The following is a 14439-nucleotide window of genomic DNA, read 5'->3' as shown; positions in this document are numbered from 1 at the left end:
CTGAGGCTGGCTTGTTTGATGATTTTAATATCATTATTTGTGTTACACGATACACAACCAAGGATGATGGTCAATACTGCAATGAAAATGTTAAAAAAAATATTATACACGGCTCATGTCTTCCACACACCTTCCTGGAAATAAATTAGTGAGCACGGAGAAACCTGGCTGGGTGGCAGCCACAGCTGAGAGAGGAGGGAGTGTTAAGGCAGTATCTACAAGGGGAAGGGTGGCAGGAGGGCAAGCTAAGGCCTAGATTCTTCCCTCCAACCTCCCAGACAGGGACGGAGGGAGCCACACCCCTCCCTAGACACAGAAGCTGCCACTGCCAGCTTCCTGCCTCTCTCTGCCACACATGCACTGCCTCAGTTGGAAGCCCTTGCCTGCCAGGGAACTAGTATGTCCTGTGGGGGGGAGATTTTCCCTGGTGTCTCAGGGCCACAGAGATTGAACAATGGGCCCGAGTCACACTGCAAGTCAGCAGCAAAGGCAGCAGTCTAAATGAGCCCCCAAAAAGAGGAGGTACCCATGTTCTAGAAAGGTGAGCCAAGGAGCCCCGGGGTGGTGGTGGTGGTAGTGGGAGGGCTGGCTCTGGGGTCCAGATGATGGGGGCACAGGGGTTGGGGGGATGTTGATCTGGGTGGGAGAGGTGGGTTCAGATGGGGGCCAGTATGGGCCTTGTGGGTCCTGCAGGTACCTTCTCTGTCCTTGCCTCCCTTTGTTTGGCATTTTCTCATCATCTAACTTGGGTCCCTGCACTAGAGGAGGTAGGGATGGGTTGGAGGAGTGGGGGGTGGTGAGCTGTACCCCAATATTTTGGAGCTGGCAGTTCCTGGGTATGATGCAGGGAGACGTACCACCCTTCCTAAGCCAACAGTCTCACTCCCTCCTCTCATTGCTCCCCATTCCAGCTCCCACCTCCCAGGATTGGTGTCCAGAGAGTGGGCTGTGGGTGAGTCTATTGCATGCCTGCAGCATGTGAGTGGATCCATGGGAGTGGATCCTCCAGCACATGTGGGGTGTTAGCATGAGATGATCCACCTGGGCCTGTGCTATAAGGTATGTGGGCACAGGCCTGTGCAGTCTTAGGCTATCTGTGCTTTCATTTTTCTTCACACGGTGGCAGGTCTACACTGCCCAGCCCCAGGGGTGGGCCTTCCTCACCTCTTCCCTCTTGATTTTCAGTCTCAGCTTTGCAGTCCCCTCCCCCAGACCAGCAATAGCAGAAGCAGCTGTATACACATCTTGATCTACAGACACCCTATACAGCCACACACAATAGATAACCATCCAACACACACACACATTCACAGACAAACACGTAATCCTAAACAGAGCCACATGTGCTCAGACATACACAGTCCTGATAGGAACTGCCCCTTCGCCTTTCTACAGAGACACACAACTCCACCCGACCCCAACCTTTAGGTATACTGAGACACACAGAGATTGCCCCCTCCCCACCACAGAAATTTCTATGAAGAAACTCTTTCAGGTATAAAAGGATCTTCAACATAATTTCAGCTGCTGTTCATTTTCTAGTTGAGGAAACTGAAGACGAGAGAAAGCAAGTGGCTTGTTGAAGATCACAGGGAGGGGCCAGAGCTACAACCAGAACCCAGGCTTCTGACTCCCGGTCCAAGGCTGTCAGCCCATTGCACTGCTGAGCCACCTTCTGCACTGTAAACAGACCACACAGGCACTTCCCTACCAGGGACACCCACATCTATGACAGGAATAGACTGAGGAGAGACAGGTCCAACAGAGACACACACCCACCCACCCCAACAGCCTCAGAGATACACACACATTCTGCTAAGCACTCCCTACCACATCCAAACAACCACATCCATATAGCCACTCAGCCCACTGGATTCACCAAAGCTTGCTCCTGGATTCTTACTGGGAAGCAGCCTCCCACGTCTTGGGCTGGGGTGAGGGGAATGGGCCATTGGAGTCCAGCCTTACTCCCTGCTTCCAGGCTGGGATTGAGACCAATGAGCAGATGCGTGGGTGAGGGTGGGGGCAGGGTGGGGTGGGCTGGTGGCAGACAGATAGATGCATTGGTGAGGGGCCAATTAGGACAGATCACACCACCCAAACCTCAGCCTGTCTGTAAGGCCCACCTTACCCTGCCCCACTCCCAGAGTGCAAGGAAGCGGGTGAATGGGGCAAGAGGAGGAAGAAGGCAGTGATCCGATGGGTGAGGGGCACTACCCGGTTGGGCAGCTTTGCCAGGCTTCCCATCTGAGGAGGGGGAAATGCAAATAGAAACATGGGCCGGTAGGGGGCGTGTGAAGGGGGCTCCGAGGTGCTGGGACCCGTCCCCACTGCCCTGGGCCTTTCTCCCTCTGAGCCCCTTTCCTGGTTAGGCTGAGGCCGGGGCTTGGGAGTTCATGGCTTCGCTGGGGTGGGGCCAAGCCCCTGGCTTTGTGATCCCCCCACTCGTTAATGTTGACCTCCCTGCCGTCCAGTCTTCTCTCTTGGCCAGCCCTGGGAAGCAGGGCAGGGTGCTGGGTGAGGTTCCCCCAGGTAACTGAACAAACGGCCCCCACCCCTCCTCAGCTCCCGGGTGGAGAGAGACCCGGTTTTGGTTTCTCCAGCTCCATGAACACACAGAGGTACACGTCCTACCATAGGAGGAAGCAATGACTGTTATACGAGGTTGGCGGCTGTAGGGGCGCGGGGCCGGGGGCAGGCAGATGAGCTGGGAAGGGGTTGGCCTCTGCCCGTCCTACCCGGCCCTTGGCGGCCCCGCCCCGGCGACCGCAGCGGCCCCGCCCGCTACTGAATGTGGCAGGCGGTGGAGGACGTGGCCTGGCAGCACATGCACGTGGGGTTCACGGACTTGGGGGGGATGAGGTCTAGGTCCTCGTCGTCGGGGATCTCATCTAACCGGTAGCCATCCTTCAGCAGCTGGATGTTCAAATCTTGGTTGATCTGCTGTAGGCAAAGGGGAGGGAGGTCAGGCCCGAGTGGCAGGGAGGCACCACCCACGGCTCTGCGGCCACTCCAGGCCGTCTGCGCCCCAGTCCAGCCAGTGCCCTGGATATCAGCCCCGCCCTGTCCCGGGTCTGTCCGTACCCCCAGGCCCCGCTCCTGCCTAGGCGCCCTCCTTCGCCTCTGGCCTCACTTTCTTTCTAGTCACCCCTCCCCATTCTATGGTCAACTTCACACCTCTGGTCCTGCTCCTATTCGGGTTTTGCCGCTATCTCAGGCTGGCTACTAGAGGATATCACCTGTATTTTACACCCATTCTATTTAAATGGCCTGCTGCAATCTAAAGCCCCGCTCCTACCCTGGGCTCCACGCACTTGAGGCCGGTAACCACTTCTCTTCCATCCTATCCCAGGCCCACCCTGTGCAGGGCACCACCCAGCCTTGCCCAGCCCTCTTTTTCCTTGTATTTGGGCATTGGCCCCAGCCCTCCCCCCGGATGGCAGTGATCCTGCCCGGTGGTGTCTAGGGTGAGAAGGGGTAGGGGCTCACCTCAGCAGAGGAGTAGCCGGAGGAGGAGTATCTAGACATGTCAAAGTCATCATCGCTGGCCATGGAGGAAAGAGAGGGAAAGTGATACCAAGAAATTACATAGAAAACTCTCTGCAATCCCACCTCCCATTAGGCAGCATCCTATACCTCCCTTACAGTTCCAAATAGCAAAATCTCAATACGAACTGTGCTTGCTGTGCAAATGCAGGATTTTAAAGACAAGTTCCCTAGCCCCACCCTTAAAATCAATTGCTATCCTTAACCTCCTTCTAAATATAGCAGTTACTCCTTTCACCCCCTTCCTTCTCATCTTTTTTTTTTTTTTTTTTTTGTAGACCCAAATCACCCTGACTTGTAGGATATTCCCAAAGTCCAAGTCTAGCCAGGTGTTTTCCAGGGAGTAGGGCTCCTTCCTGAGGGGATGGGGCATTAAGCATCATATTCTGCTGTCCAGAGACAACATCACAGGCCAATTAAGGACAACCATTGGATCAGTTGTCCCAGGATGACAGCAGACAGCGCAGGCCCCCCTTTCCTCTCTCTGCCACCTCTCTTCAACCCCTAGTCCCTGGTGTAAAAAAATTCCCATCCCTGGAGAATTCACCCTTGGAGAGATTCTGGCTGAAGAATATCCCAATTCTGACATTATAGCAGATGTGGCCTGTACAGCCCACTTGTGCTACACAGGTTCCTTTGGGCTGCCCAGCTACCCCCAAGCCCCCATACACACCTGTCCGTGTCAAGGGCTACCAGTGGCTTCTCATCAGGGCTCTGGTCAAGTGAGGAGTAGCCTTTATTGGGGACAACCAGCCTAGGTGAAGAATTTCGGGAGTTAGAGTGGCAAAGTGGAGCATAGAAACCTGGCAAGGGACTGGGTTGGGCCCCGTCCCACCACTTCCTTCCCTCCCTCCCCACCTTGGATCCTGTTAAGGCTGTCTCCTCTCAGAGAGGAGCTGGGCCTGAGGAGGGAGGGAAGAGGGGGAGGCTCAGGACCAGCAGAAATAGGTCCTGGCTGGCAGGGTCCAGGTGGGGTAGGGAGGGCCTCTACCTTGTTCGGGCCATGACATTGTTCTTCTTGGGTTGCTGGTTGACAGGGCTACCCATGCTGCCATTCTTCAGGGAGCCCTTCCGGGCCATCTCCCGCTGCTTCTCTGCAGGAGAACATGGGAAGGAAGCTGTGTCCTGCCCCTGAGGCCACCCTGTCTTACTACTCAGGGCAGCCTGGGCTAGGCCTCCACTGTGAAACCACTTGCTCCTAGAAGGACTGAGGCAGGGATCCCAACTCCAGGCCCCTGCTGCTTGGTGGAGATAGTACCTGGCCCTGCACAACCTGAGGCAGACAGTGGGGGGCAAAAAGAGGAGGCTGCCCCCTGTTTTTCAGGAACCACAACTCCCATGTTAGGGTAGTTAGTGTGTACTTGATGCCAGGGAAAGGCTGGCAGGGAAGAGACAATCACAGAAGGATGGCGCAGTCAGAGAGGGCTTCCTTTAGGTGACACCATGACCTGGAGAGAGGTGGACATTCTAGGAAGGAGGGATAGTGTGTGCAAAAATGCATTTAAAAGTGAGCATAAGTGTGGCTCTGGATAGAGGGGTGAAGAGAGAGGTCAGGTTAGAGAAGTAAAATTCATTTATTCAGCCACTTATTCAACAAATATCCATGTCACTAATTATAAGTCCTGTCCTGTGCTAAGGGGCCGAAGACCCTCTCTGGTTACAAACTCCCAACATGAAGGACTTGAATGCCAGACAGAGGAGTTTAGGATTAATGCAGAAGGAAGAAGAAGCCACTGAAGGTTATGGTGTGGGAGGCGCAGGATGGGGCTACAAGGTAAGGGGCAGAAGGCTGGGGGAGCCCATTTGGCTACGCTGCCTGAGTGGTGCTCCTGACTCCTTTGCCAAGGTCTGAGTTCTCCAAGGTTCCAAAGCCTACCAGGTTCATGGAGCTGGCCATCAGGTGACCCAGTCCACTGCCTGGTATGTGACAACTGTTACCAGAAGTAGCTTCCTGGGTCTTGGAGGAGTCCCATCTACTCTTCCCTACTCATCTCAAGTAAAGGCCAGATCTAGGAAAAGGAACTGTTAGGTGGAGAGGGACACTAGGGAAAATGACTCATAAAATAGCCAAATGCTCCAGAGGGTAAGGATGGGAAGGACCTTTACAGCTACTGTGACTCACTTGGAAATTTCCCCTGACCTCATGTCTCTGAATCTCTGTCTTCTACTCTTTGACCCTCTTTCTTTGCCACTGCTCAGCTGATTCCAGCTTTTTCCCAGCTTCTTTCCAGCAGGTGGCAGCTGCCATTACCACTCCAGGCCTCTAGGGGGTGCAATTTGCCTTAAAGTTCCTGGTGGTACTAGGTGCAACTGGGACAATGCTGTGAATTTTCATGAGGAGCTTTGATGGTAATGTAATGGGGAGAAAAAAAGATGTTATTTTAAAAGCATGCTGAAATTGTTTGAAATAGTGGGAAAAAAGCAAACAATAAACTGGCAAAACCAAACTAAAGACTACTATACAACCATTTAAAAGAATGAAGTCACAATATGCTGACATTGGAAGGAGCTCCAAGATTTAGGTGGTGGAAGAGGGAAGGCCAAGTTTCAGAAAATGTGCACAATATGATACCACTTATGTTAAAATACAAAGTAAAACTACAAAAACTGAAAAGGCTTGGAATGGTTACCTCTTAGGAGGAGAATGTGATGGGGGAGAGTAAAGAAGTTATGCTTGTTAAAATACTTGTATTGTTATATTAAACAATAATAGGCTGGGTATGGTGGCTCATGTCTGTAATCCCAGCACTCTGGGAGGCCGAGGTGGGCGGATCACTTGAGACCAGGAGTTCCAGACCAGCCTGGCCAACATGGCGAAAGCCTATCTTTACTAAAAATACAAAAATTAGCTGGGCGTGGTGGTGCGCGCCTATAATCCCAGCTACTTGAGAGGCTGAGGTAGGAGAATCACTTGAACCAGGGAAGCGGAAGTTGCAGTGAGCCAAGATCATGCCACTGCACTCCAGCCTGGACAACAGAGAGAGACTGTGTCTCAAAACAACAACAACAACAACAACAACAACAACAACAACAACAACAACCACCACCAACACCCCGATAAATAAAATTGGCTGCAGTTTTAATCTGATGTCCTAGGAATAGAAACAAATTCCAAGGAGAGAACTATTCTTGTTTAGAAAAACAGCTCGAGGGGCTCCCTGGATGTGGTCTGGAAGGAGAGAAGCAAGCAAGGTAAGAAAAAAAAATAGTAGTTGAATAATAAAATACAGGCCTCTGTGGAAAGGAAGGAGAAAGTTGTAGGCAAAGGGCCCTTAGGACTGAGGAGGCATCAGTAATTGTTGGGCAGCTGGAGCCTGAGAAGGAGGATGGACAGGAGGGTGGCCTTGATGGCAGAGGAACTTGGAAGGATAGTAATGACCTATATTTAATTGTAAATTCTTTCCTGTATGTCCTGTTTTGTAATTTCTCTTCAAGAAACCAAAGTTTTCATAAAAGTGTGTTATATACAGCAGCCATGAGACAGTGAAACCTTGGTCCCTGAAGGGAGAGGGACAGCCCATGAGGTGAAGGGAGGGCAATAGTGGTAGGAGCTGTGGACAGTGGCCAGAAGCGAGGGGACTTCACAGGATCAGGCTGCACAGTAAACTGACTTTGGAATGGACATGAGACAAAGCCACAAGGGAAATGTGACCCAGAAAGGAAGGGAGATATTTGGGTTTTCTAAGAAACGAAGGGAAAACTCCCCCAAATAGGTGCCAACTGGGCCCAGAGATCTCTAGATGGGCTGAGATTGTAATCGGGAGAGGGGCTCGGCTTCTAGGGTTGGAACTCTCTTTCCTTTCTATCCCTTAGACATAACAAGTAACATCCCACTTCTAAGGCAGCTTCCTCTCAGCCTGATCCAGTGTTTGATGGGACTTCCAAGTCCTCTCTCTGGGGTTCCATGCTTTTCCCCCTGCAGCTATCCCCCAGAATACCTGGAACGTTCTTGGCTTCAGAGATGCCTCTTAGAGTTTCAGGCTCCTGCAGAGAACTGTAACTGCCCTCTTTGCCTGCAGGAGACAAGGTGCCTTGCAGTGCCAATGACTTGAAGGCTTGAGTCTTGGAATCATCTAGGCTGAGCTGGTTTATTTGTGGCACCTCATTGTAGACCCAGCCCAGAGTATCTTGCCTACTCCCCACATCTCCCTCACCCCCCAGACACACTCACCCAGCTTCACTTGGAGCGGGGATGGTTTGTAATTCATGGCTACTGACTCACCCTCCCGGGCGTCACAGTCTCCGTCAGAGATGGAGGCGGCGGCTGGGTCCTTTGGGGAGAAAGCAGTAAGACAGAGAGTTGTTAGGGAGTGAAGACAGGGGGCTGCTCTCAGTCCTGAAGCTAGCCTTCCCACCTGCCCTCTGGGCTTCTGTGAGCATTCACCCCTCAGAGCAGGCAGGGCATTCAGGGAGAGAGGGGCAGACCCATCTACCGTGGGACAAAAACACTGGGCTAGGTAGAAGAACCAAGGATCTGGGTTCCATGTACACCCAACTTGGTGTCTGTCCTCAAAGTCCTGTGTGGTCCAGCCTCCTCCAGAAAGCCCATCATGATTTCTTTAAACTCACAGGACTTCCTTCTCCTAACTCCCATACTAGTAGCCCTTCGCCTCAGGCCCTTCCTGTGTACTTGCTTGGCAAGGTCTTCCTAGGTTCCTGTGAGTTTAAGTCTGGGTTAAGGGGAGAGCAGGTGCTGTCTGAGATGGGTCTTCTCCCTCTGTTTCCCTGTGCTGGACAGGTCCCTTCACAGGATCCAGAGAACTGACTGACCAAGCCACACCAGCCTTCAAGGCTACAGCCACTGGACAAAAAAATAGTTCTAATGAGGACTTCTCCAGTTCACAAATGACACCTAAAGAGTGTCTCCTGGGAGAACCTGAAAAGTTGGCTAGGTACAGTAGGTGAGAAGACAAATAATGACAAACCAGCAGGTGGCCAGTCTTTTGCTGCCCAGAGTGCAAAACACTTGATTCTACAGATGGTCAGAAAGATAGGAAAGCACACATTCTGTGTATTGTCCTGAGTCTGGAACTTTTAACATCCTCCTCACTGCCCTCTTCACTTCACTAATCTCTAATTGGGCTGGGAACTGTGCTGTCCAGAGTCTTTTTTTTTTTTTTTTTTTTTTGAGACGGAGTCTTGCTTTGTTGCCCAGGCTGGAGTGCAGTGGTGCAATCTTGGCTTACTGCAACCTCCGCCTCCCGGTTTCAAGCAGTTCTCCTGCCTCAGCCTCTTGAGCAGCTGGGACTACAGGTACACGCCACCAGGTCCAGCTAATTTTTGTATTTTTAGTAGAGACAGGGTTTCACCATATTGGCCAGGCTGGTCTCGAACTCCTGACCTCATGATCCGCCTGCCTCAGCCTCCCAAAGTGCTAGGATTACAGGCATGAGCCACCATACCTCGCTAAGAGTCCTTATCTAGCTTTGCCATCCCCTCCCAAACACCCTCCTCTGCTGCAAGATCCAGGGCCGTGCAAGTGGCTGAAGTCATCCACATTCTCCCTGAGACTCTGAGGACCAAATATTGACAGGGGTGCTGCCATCCTAGCTATAGGATGGGGGTCTGGCTTCCCTTTAATAAGAGTAGATTCACCTTTATTTCATTTATATATCAGCCTGTTGCAACATTTTGGTTGGAGAAAAGGTTCTATTTTTTAAAAAAGGTTAACATCTTTTGATTTTAAATGTTTAAAAATGTTTTATTATGGAAATTATAACAAGCAGAGAAAACAGTATAGTAAGATCATAGGTACCTATCAACAGCTTCAACAAATATCAACTTATCACCCATTCTTTTTAAAAATGAGGAAACCTGGGCCGAGAGGGGAAGTGTCTTACCCAAAGTCAGTGATGGAGTCAATAACCTTTCAAAGCATGCAGGGAGGGACATAGGGAAGAGAACATAACTTGGGCTTGGAGTTAAAGACAGGCCCTCTGGGAGGCTGCTCCATTCTTGCAGGCCCAAGCATCAGTCTGCATATTAACCTCTTCCCTTGTCTTTGCATTTTAACCAGGGCCTGTAGATTGCTAAGCCTAAGGTGTGAGGAGTGCAGAGGGGATCCAAGGCTGCTGCCTGTTCTGCCTTTGCGGATGCAGGGAGTAGACAGATGGGCATGTAGAATGCTGCCACAGTGTCAGGCCCAGGGATCTGAGTGGTTGCTGGTGACCCAGCAAGGGAAGGATATATAACCATTATGGTGGCTTCTGTTCCCTTTAAAATGAGGCAGTGGGCATGAAAACATGCTTGTCACTAACGGGAAAGGGAAAAGTCTAGCAGGTTTGAGAGGGAAATCCTGGCCTTGTCTGTGTTCCTTCAGGCCATCCAGAGCACAAGGCTCTGGGTGGGTTGTGTTGCCACAGTGGTTTGCAAGTTCCTGAGGGCAAAACCTGTGCCTCCCTCTCCTGCTTTGATCCCTAGCCCTTAGCCTTGACTGAGTAGAAGAAGGGCAGGAGGGTTTGCTCAGAGAGGCTGGGTGCCGCAGTGCCTGCATCTTGGGCAACTTCCCATGCTGCAAGTCCTTCATCCTCCCTGGCTCAGCAACCTCCTTGAGAGACTAATAGACAGCACCTGTCCTGCACAGCCTTGGAGAAGCAAACCTCTAGTGGCCCTGACATGCCTCTCTGCAGCCAAAACAGCCTCTCAGCTGCTACCTGCAAGGGAGGTGGAGATGGGACAGCTGGGCTCTGGATTTCCTGTGGGCCCCAGAGACTGCTCACTGCAAAGCAGCCAGAGGGAAGGCTTTTTAAAGGGCAAATCCCATAAACATGCTGATAGGACCCTACCAGGGCAGCACTGGCACATTTCTAAGTCCCAAGTCACATTCCTTCACTTTTTTGGTAGCATTCGTCACATGTCACATATACCACATCCATTTGGAAAAGGCTTCCTCCCTTGGCTCATCTCTTGCCTCTTTGACTATCATTTCTCTGTCCTCCCACAACCCTTTGCCTCCTCTGTAGGGTCCTGCCCTTGGCCCTCCTCTCTCTCCTTGGGGAGCCCTGATGTCTCCTATAGTTCTGATTGGCATTTTTACACTGATGACTTCTAAATCTGTGGCGTTTCAATCCTGCTTCTCCTCCTTAACTTTCTAACCCATGTATCACATGAGAGTGTTAGGCCTCACCATCCTTTCCCTGGGGCTGATTTTTAAAAACACAAGCCGTTAGACATTTGGAGCTAACTTTTTACTCCTCAGTGCAGATGAGTTCATCAAAGTTTCTTCTCTCAGTCTGGAGGTACTGGGTATAAATGGTAACATGGGAGGTAGATTTCACAGGAAGGACAGGGCTAGAAAGCTGTTGAGCAACTCTGGTCACAGGGACTCACATGTGGTCCTTGAGGCCTACTGGGCAGTTCCTGGTGGTATTTGATCCTGGATGAAACTGCCAGCTCCTTTGGACCACAACTCAGGAGGGCCTGACCAGGGGGCAGAGCCCTAGGCTGAGAGGTCCCATGCAAAGCCCACCATTCAGCATCTCCTCCATCACTATCCATGACAGAAGGCCACCTTAGTGGCAAGCACAAAGATCTCTGGCACTGTGCCTGCAAACATAAGCCTTTACTGTGAGCTTCCTCTATGTCTTCCCTTAGAAATGCAGCCAATGCACCACAACCATTGCATGGCAATGTAATCAGGGAGATTAAATGTAAAATATTCATGAATGTAAGTATCAGAAAAGACTCCAGGCAGAAGGAAGTGCCTGGCTCCAAGAAATCAGGGAGAATTTAAAGTGCCCCCCAAGGACATCTGAAGGCGTTAGCTAGATCCGGGAACTAGAGTGGAGATTAACAAGATTATTAATAAACACTCAGCAGAGACAGACATTGAAATGCATCTCTAACAGCAGCCCATGTTTCTGCAACCCTTCAAATAAATTCTCTGAAGACTACAGAGATGATTAATAGCCCAGCCTCACTGTTTCTGGGACAGGATATATAGGCTAATGGCTAGTGCAAAGCCAATATAGCTAGAGGAAGGCAAAAGCATCAGAAGAATCCTTAGAATTATAATAGTTTGGTCCACTGATTTTCATTAAACAGTGTTCCCTGAGTGACTGTGAAGGGGAAGCTATAGGATGGGGGTCTGGTTTCCCTTTATTAAGAGTAGATTCGCCTTTATTTCATTTATATATCAGCCTGTTGCAACTTTTTGGTTGGAGAAAAGGTTCTATTTTTTAAAAAAGGTTGAAATCTTTTGATTTTAAATGTTTAAAAATGTTTTATTATGGAAATTATAACAAGTAGAGAAAATAGTATAGTGAGATCATAGGTACCTATCAACAGCTTCAACAAATATCATCACCCATTCTTTTTAAAAATGAGGAAACCTGGGCCGAGAGGGGAAGTGTCTTACCCAAAGTCAGTGATGGAGTCAATAACCTTTCAAAGCATGCAGGGAGGGACATAGGGAAGAGAACATGATTTGGGCTTGGAGCTAAAGACAGGCCCTCTGGGAGGCTGCTCCATTCCTGCAGGCCCAAGCATCAGTCTGCATATTAACCTCTTCCCTTGTCCCCCTGCCCCAGGGCTGTACCAACTCATGAACTGTCTTTAGCTGGCTGGCCTTACTTGTTGGAGCTGTGGGTAGTGCAGTCAATACAATGGTAGGCTGGGACCCAAGAGATCCCAAATAAGCAGGATAAAATTGGGTGGTAAAAAAGGGAAACAAACGAAAAAAACCAAAGTGTGGAACCTTCAAGGCTCATGCCTGGAGTCTTAAGAAGGAGAATCTGGATAAGTAGATGGAAGAGTCTGCTTTCCTGAATGACCCGCAGACTTTTACGGGCTACTCTGGTAGGACTCTAGGTGGCAAAAAATAAAACTTGTAGAGGGTCTTGTAGTTCCTAATGTATGTCTTCAGATCCACGAGCTTATCTGATTCTCATAAATACCCAGTAGACATGTGATTGCCTCCCCAACATTCAAATTATACTCCTCCTCCACTGGGCAACAGACATATGGCTTGGATGGGCTGACCTCACTCTCAGTGCCAAGGGGATGCTCTGACTAAAGGAAGACAATCTACACAATCCCATCCTCCTTGCCACACAGACTGAAAGAAAGATTGTAATGGTTAAAAGCACAGACTCTGGAGCCAGAGTGCCTAGGTTCAAATTCCAGCTCCTCCAGTTAGTAGCTGTACAATCTGGGTTTCAGCTTCCTCATCTATAAATGGGACTAACACTAATACCTAGTTCAAGGGTTCTTGTGAGGATGAAAGGAGTTAATATGTATTAAAGCAGTTAGAATAGTCCTTAGCATAGTATACCCTTAGCACTATATCCATGTTAACTGTAAAGATATCATTAGTATAGGTTCAGTGAGGCCTACACTATCATGGTCAGTGTGCCCTGGGAGTGGCTGGCCTGTAGCTGTAGCCCTGACACCACATAGGTTGGAGCCTGGCTTATATATGGAGGTATCTGTAGAAAAGGTGTGCCCTCCTTAGGGTGATGAAAGACTTGACCACAGGGCACCCTGTTTCCTCTCTTCCCTCACTCCAGCATGATACAATTCTTTCATTTATTTAATGATGATAGGGCTCACAAATACAAATAGAAAAGAGTCCCAGCTGGGCATGCTGGCATGCACCTGTAGTCCTAGCTACATGAGGCTGAGGCAGGAGGATCACTTAAACTCAGGAGTTCAAGTCCAGTCTGGGCAACATATTGACATATTGAGACCCTGTCTTTAAAAATAAAAAAAAAAGGGCTGGGCACGGTGGCTCACGCCTGTAATCCTAGCACTTTGGGAGGCCAAAGCGGGTGGATCACGAGGTCAGGAGATCGAGACCACGGTGAAACCCCATCTCTACTAAAAATACAAAAACTTAGCCAGGCACGGTGTTGGGCGCCTGTAGTCCCAGCTACTCGGGAGGCTGAGGCAGGAGAATGGCTTGAACCCGGGAGGCGGAGCTTGCAGTGAGCCAAGATTGCACCCCTGCACTCCAGCCTGGGCGACAGAGCGAGACTCCGTCTCAAAAAAAAAAAAAAAGAAAGAAAAGAAAACAGTCCCATCTTTAAGAAGTTCCCAATAATTGTTAATAAAGGTAACCAAGAGCCATATAAAAGTAGAGGGAATGGGACAAAGGGAGGGTGGTCAAAGGAGACACTTGAAAAGATCTTAAAACATTAGGTCACCAATTAGTTTAAGAGCGAGGAGTAAGGACATTCAGGGAACATGTGAAAAGTCTCAGAAGCATGAAACTAGCATAGTACATTCAAGGAATAGTCGGCATTTTGCTATAGTTGAAGCTCAGAAGGTATGGAGAAAAGTTGCAGGAAATCAAGTTGGTGGAGTCAGGAGGGGGCTCAGATCATGCTGGAAGGTGGGCTTTGATTTTTTTCTTTACTCAGAAGATGACGGGGAGCCAATGAAGCCTTAAGCAGGGAGTAACATGGTCAGATTTGAGATGGAAAAGGACCCTCTGATAGCCATGTGCAAGACGCCTGGGAAGGGAGTGAGATTGGAGGTAAGGATAATTAGGAAACTACTGCAACAATGCCAGCAAGAGATAATAGGGGCCTGAACCAAGCAGCAGCAGAAGATAAAAGAACAGAAAGGAAGATGTCAAAAAACAGTAGAATTGGCAGGCTTCTGATATAAAATGTAAAACAAAGGGTCTGGACATTCCTAGTTTTCTGTCTGGAGGTAATTGGGAAGAGTACTAATTATTAAGACAAGTTATTAAATGCAGAGGAAGGCACAACTGCATTGCTAAGGAAAAATCAGATGAGTTCATTTGGGAACATGTTGAATTTTGAGGTGTCTTTTGGACACCCAGATGATACCACTAGTTGGTACGATTTGAAGTGTGGGAGCTCAGAAAATGGGTGTGGGCTGGTGGTGATGTAAGTCACAGTGAAGAATAAAGTCTCTCAGAATGAGCAG

The 14439-nt window shown here is 49.6% G+C and overlaps 1 protein-coding gene across 15 annotated transcripts in view; it reads right to left on the bottom strand.

Moving 5' to 3' along the window:
• Window positions 1–11: 11 nt before the first annotated feature.
• The window catches only part of FAM219A (family with sequence similarity 219 member A), a 60411-nt gene continuing 45983 nt past the window's right edge, over window positions 12–14439 (bottom strand). For 3 of the 15 annotated variants that reach the window (XM_054658788.2, XM_003312054.6, XM_063788654.1), the window contains exons 2-6: window positions 7769–7817; window positions 4538–4640; window positions 4220–4300; window positions 3490–3544; window positions 12–2943 (exon numbers count right to left, since the gene is read on the bottom strand). In XM_054658788.2, the coding sequence (XP_054514763.1) occupies window positions 2785–2943; window positions 3490–3544; window positions 4220–4300; window positions 4538–4640; window positions 7769–7817 (447 nt within the window). In that variant the 3' untranslated portion in view covers window positions 12–2784. Of the gene's footprint in view, window positions 2944–3489; window positions 3545–4219; window positions 4301–4537; window positions 4641–7484; window positions 7560–7717; window positions 7818–14439 lie in introns of all 15 variants that reach the window. The other 12 variants (XM_024345618.3, XM_054658786.2, XM_009456497.4 and 9 more) reach the window with 7 other exon arrangements.

Source organism: Pan troglodytes, chromosome 11 (genome assembly GCF_028858775.2).
Source record: "Pan troglodytes isolate AG18354 chromosome 11, NHGRI_mPanTro3-v2.0_pri, whole genome shotgun sequence".
In the NCBI taxonomy this organism is placed as follows: Eukaryota; Metazoa; Chordata; class Mammalia; order Primates; family Hominidae; genus Pan; species Pan troglodytes.
This window is presented reverse-complemented; position numbering and strand designations above follow the sequence as displayed.